The 5,161-nt window shown below is 46.8% G+C and overlaps 2 protein-coding genes and 1 long non-coding RNA gene across 3 annotated transcripts; 2 read left to right on the top strand and 1 right to left on the bottom strand.

Moving 5' to 3' along the window:
* LOC117612697 lies at positions 1-1,435 on the top strand. Its single transcript, XM_034341363.1, has 3 exons — positions 1-324; positions 435-1,351; positions 1,429-1,435. The coding sequence occupies exons 1-3, from the start codon at positions 1-3 to the stop codon at positions 1,433-1,435; spliced, it is 1,248 nt and encodes a 415-aa protein (XP_034197254.1).
* Positions 1,436-1,500: 65 nt separating this feature from the next.
* LOC117612689 lies at positions 1,501-1,985 on the top strand. Its single transcript, XR_004583519.1, has 3 exons — positions 1,501-1,662; positions 1,737-1,793; positions 1,869-1,985. It is a non-coding gene; the product is annotated as an uncharacterized LOC117612689 (long non-coding RNA).
* A 1,811-nt stretch (positions 1,986-3,796) lies between these two features.
* On the bottom strand, positions 3,797-4,834 carry LOC117612696 (uncharacterized protein K02A2.6-like). The gene has a single exon (XM_034341362.1). It carries the CDS (start codon positions 4,832-4,834, stop codon positions 3,797-3,799), a length of 1,038 nt encoding a protein of 345 aa, XP_034197253.1.
* Between the last annotated feature and the right edge of the window lie 327 nt (positions 4,835-5,161).

Here is a 5,161-nt window from a genome sequence, read left to right as displayed (position 1 = left end):
ATGTCTTCCCCAAGATCTCGTGCTCAGTCTTCTTCAGTTCCAGTTCCTCCTGATTACATTACTGGGACCGGGATCGATGCTCACGCGATAGAAGTCAGGAGCAAGCTTCACCCCTTTGCTCAAAAGAATCTAGACGAGAATATCCTTCATTTGTTCGAGAACACCCTGGTGTTAGGGCCTCATTGGTTTGGTCCTGTTCCGGCTGGGATGGCAGAATTGTTGAAAAAGGATGCAGAGGCTCCTTTGTGTTTTGAGAGTACTTCTGCCCTGGCTTCTTATTCTTGGGTTAGTAAGAATTTGAGCCGGTCCTTCCCATCCAGCGAGGTGAGGAACAGTCCGGTCAAATGGGCAGACTGGATTGACAGACTTCTCCCGAGATATGGGGGTCAATGGAGGAGAGCGGGATTTATGATGCCATTCTCCTGTCCAAGCAGTCGATTAATAGAGATGAGAACCTGCTTGCCGCTGCTTTGTGTTTCTGGAATTCTGCCAGTAATACATTTGACTTCCGTGTGGGTCCTATGGCGCCAACCCTGCTGGATATGGCTCAGATCTTTGGGTTCAGGGCCCATGGCAGGCCTGTTGATGCTGTTGGAGATTATCATAGGCGAAAAAACCAAGAGAAAGTGGTCACTCCCTTCACTATCTCTCCAGCCACGATCAACCAGAACTGCTCTTTCTCCAATTATCTGAAGAAATTCAGTGCTGAGAAGGACAAGGACCAGCAACACATGTTGTTCCTTTTGTATTGGCTGAACCGGTTCGTTTTCCCCAATCGGTCTTCGGCAGTTCTGCTTGAGTACCGACATCTGGCAGAGGCGTTCCACAATCATACTAATGTGGGGCTTGGGCCTACAGTTCTGGCTCACCTTTTCAAGAATCTATACATTGCCACTCTGGAGAATCCATTGAACCTGTCGGCCCCTGGTGCATTCTGGATGATCCAGATCTGGCTGCAGGTCTATTTTCCAGAGTTAAGGTTCCCAGACATAGTTCTGCCTGAAGACCAAGTTCTGGCCCTTCCTCTGATATCGGCAGAAGTGCCCAAGCGTTCTCTTGAGGAGTACTTGATGCTCTTCAGGTATTGTACAAAAAGGTCGGCAGCTCAGTGGCAAGTGGTGATCAGAGGGACCTATCCTTGGTTCCAGACCGGATTTCGGTTGATCGAGAAGGAGCCAGAAGACGAGGCTGCCAGAACAGATTTTAGGAAGAAGTTTCTGAGCATTACTCAGCCCAGAGATCTACCCTATGGTGGGGGAAAACCTCCGAATTATCATCTCGGGGCAGAAGTTTATCATCCCAACTTCTGTGCAAGGCAGCTTGGCTGTCCTCAGCTCATTCCGCTGAAATCGTATCGGAGTTGCAACCGGGCCTCCTCTTGGAGGGATGTAGATGATCTGGAGGTGCACAAGGATGCCCGGTGTGCAGTGAATAAGATTAACAATAGCACGGATGCCCTCTATCCCTCGTGGAAGCCGAATTCCTGCAGTTCTGCCGATTTTGACGCCTGGTGGCAAACCAGATTCCAAAGTCTGCCTGCTTCTGTCACTGCCCTTAAGGTGCTTTTTGACGGTTGGGAAAACTGGCTCATTTTTGCGGATGGGGACGCTAAAGCGCACATGATCCAGACCATTAAAGACATCAATGCACAAATCATAGAAGGTAGATGTCTGATTCTGTCTGGGATTTGTTCTGTCTTGATGATCGATTTCTAATGTATGTTCTGCCTGTATTAGATCCTTCTCTGACAACCAACGTGGGTGGGCAGTCTGTTCAGGCTGGAAAAGTGATTGGTAGGTTTCTTTCTAGTTCGTTTCTTCTGTCTCTCTCTGCTGGATTGGTTTTTAACCTCTAACTTCTTGGTGCAGCCTCTTCTGTTATTGAGGCCGGGGACTTGGAGCTTCCTTCTGCTGATGAAGAAGATGAGGTTCAGTTGGAGCAAACCCCTGCCGAGGCTGTTCCTTCTGGCAGAAGAAAAAGAAAAGGGCCTGCTCCCTCTCCGGACAACACCACACGGCCTGGTATTTCAGGTAAATTTGGAATGTTCCAGCTATTCTTTTCAGTTTTATTCTGTCTTGCCTTCTTTCTAATCTTTGCTTTTTGTTCTGTCCAGTTGGAAGTCCTTCCCCTCCTCCTACTAAGTTGAAAAAACTTAAAAAGAGGAGTGAAGTGGAATACGTTGCCGCAGAGGAAACCGCAGCAGTTCCGGTCACTACTTCTGGGACGGATGAAGAGCTGCGAGAGGCTTTTGAGGAGGTGGAGCAGGAAAAAGAACTGGAAGAGCTGGAGGGAGTGCCTCAAGAAGAAACGGCAATGGCGGAAGGAGAGGTGAGTTTTATTTCTGTGATTCGTATTAGTTCCCCTTTTGCTTCATTCCTTCTGTTCTGACCCCTTTTTTTTAAGGATGAAATCCCTGCTGAGGTGATCGCAGAGAGTATTGCCTTGGCGCAGAAGCAACAAGGGGGTCCGAGTGCTGAGCTGACTAGTTCAGAACTGGCTCTTTTTTAGGATGCCGAGGCAGAGCACTCTACTGCCGTTCCAGAGGCTAAGGATCAGGTGGAGCGGTCTGTATCAGATCCTGTGGATCAGGCAGAACTATCCGTTGTAGTCCCGGAGGCTGAGGTGGGAACAACTGCCGCTGCTCCTGTGGTTGTGGTAATTTTCCTCCTCAACTGTCCATGTTTTCCTGCAGTTCTGTTTTCTTCTCCCTTTTTAACTGTTGTAGTCTTTCCAGGTAGAAGTGCCTAAAGCTGCTGGCGCCCTGGCAGTGATGACCAGCCTCCTGAAGCCCCCTATTGTGGCTGTAAGCTTTATAATTTTTTAGGTCCCTTGTTTTTTTTTTTTCTGCCCGGTCTTAACTTATGCTTTCTTCTGTAGATGCCTATTCACTCCCTTCCAGGATCGTCTACCACGGCCTCTTTTGCTGATCCAGAATTGGAAGAGTTTGAAGCCATGGATCTGGATGCTCAATTGGATAGGCTAGAGAAACTCAGCTCTCCTCCAAGCAGGGCAAAATCTAGAGTAGTGGAGGAGGCCATGGAGAGGTTGAAAATCTGGCAGTCCACTGAGCTGGAGTTTGATCAAGATAAGGGAGCTCTGGATCAGCTGATGAAGGACTTGGACCTGCTACACAGACAGAACATGGCTCCGAAGCCTATTCTTGAGATGGGCCTAAGCTTGGCTAGAGATGTGCTTAATTTGCATGATCGTTATGAGGATCTTAGGCCCACCTTCAAGACCTCTGAGTTCTGCAAGGCCACACATGAAGCCAATCTGGCTGATTTTGCTAGGCAGAAAGCAGAACTGGACCAGATGGTGGCTGGATACAAGGAAGCCAGGGCTACTGCGGAACAAGTTGGAGAAGCAAATTGAAGAGCTCCAAAAACAACTGGCAGAGTGTAGGGAGGTGCAGAACAGGCTTGGGGCTGGACTGAGTTCTAAGACCAAGGCCACCTTCCTTGTGCAGAGCATGGTTGCAGCTTCCAGGCCAGCCTGGAAATTGCAGAAGCCTCGATTCACCAAGGGGTGCTGCTCCAGAAAGAACTTTCTGTCAAGAAGGCGAACCTGCAGGAAACCCTCAGGAAATTAGGGTTTTAGTTTTTTCCAATTTTCGTTTCTTTATTTGTTTGGGAAACTTTGCCGTGAGGGTGGCTATTTTTAAATAAGCTTATTTTGTTGCCTTTTAAATAGTATTTTACTACTTTTTATTTACCCTTGATGCAATAAACAAACATAGTTTTGAAAGTAAAAACAAAACAACTTTAAAGCAAAAATGGATTCATATAAACAGAAAAGGTCAGCCTTGTTCTTTTTCTATCCCGGGGTCTGTCTGTACAGCCTGCGAATCCCACATGGTTGGGTAGAATTTCTTTAACCATTTGCCATTGATTGGGGCAGTGTGAATAACTCCATCTCGGTCCTGCAACCTGTATGCCCCCATTCCGAGGATCTGGTTAATTACAAAAGGGCCTTCCCACGTAGGTGACCATTTCCCATATCCAGCTATGTGTGCTCCAAGGGGCAGAATTGCCTTCCAGACTATTTCTCCCTCTTCAAAACTCTTGTTTCTGACTCTTTTGTTGTATGCCCTTGACACAGCCTGTTTTCCTGCTAAGAGTTTGTTGAGGGTGTCAATCCTACTTGCATCCAATTCTTCCAATTCAAGTAACATGGCTTGAGAGTAGTCTTCTCCTGTGAGACCGTGCTGGTGAGCAATTCTAAGAGACTGGACTGCTATCTCCATGGGAAGAATTGCATCATGGCCGTAGGTCAGAGCATAGGGGGTCATGCCAGTCGCTTCTCTTTTTGAAGTTCTGTATGCCCACAAAGTCTCTGATAACTTTTCATGCCACTGCTTTGGATTCTTCTCCAGCATCTTTCTGATGATATTGATAATCACCTTGTTACTTGATTCTGCCTGTCCATTAGCTTGAGCATAATAAGGGGTAGATTGAAGCAGTTTGAACTTGAATGTTTCTGCCATATCTAGCATATCCCTAGATATGAAAGAAGAACCCCTATCAGTCGTGATTGATTCTGGAATGCCGAACCTTTGTATGATCTGTTCTTCTATAAAGGTGATGATCTCTTGGGAAGTTGTGGTTTTGATTGGCTTGGCCTCTACCCATTTGGTGAAATAGTCTGTGGCAACAATAATAAAACAATGCTGCTGGCTGCTGGCTGGATAGATTTTGCCAATGAGATCCATTGCCCATCCCCTAAAAGGCCATGGTTTTACCACTGGATTCATGGGAACAGAAGGAGCCTGCTGGATTGGGCCGTGCCTTTGACAAGCTTCACATCCCTTGGAATAGTTGATGCAATCCTTCAACATGGTTGGCCAGAAGTAGCCATACCTTCTAATTAACCAGCACATCTTTCTTCCCCCTTGGTGAGCCCCATAGATCCCCTCATGGGTTTCTCCCATGACTTTCATATATTCTGTCTTTCCAAGGCACCTTAATAGCACCTCATCCTTACTTTTTCGGACCAAATCTTCATTCCACATGAGGTAGTTTGTAGCCATGATTCTGACTCTTTTCTCAGAGGGCAGAGTGGGATATTGTAAGTAAGTCATGATAGGCTCCCTCCAATCGTCTTTAGTGATTAAGGCAGAATTGACTTCTATCTCCATTCCTCTAGTCAAAACAGATGGTAGACT

Source organism: Prunus dulcis, unplaced genomic scaffold (assembly GCF_902201215.1).
Source record: "Prunus dulcis unplaced genomic scaffold, ALMONDv2, whole genome shotgun sequence".
Classification (NCBI taxonomy): domain Eukaryota; kingdom Viridiplantae; phylum Streptophyta; class Magnoliopsida; order Rosales; family Rosaceae; genus Prunus; species Prunus dulcis.
This window is presented reverse-complemented; position numbering and strand designations above follow the sequence as displayed.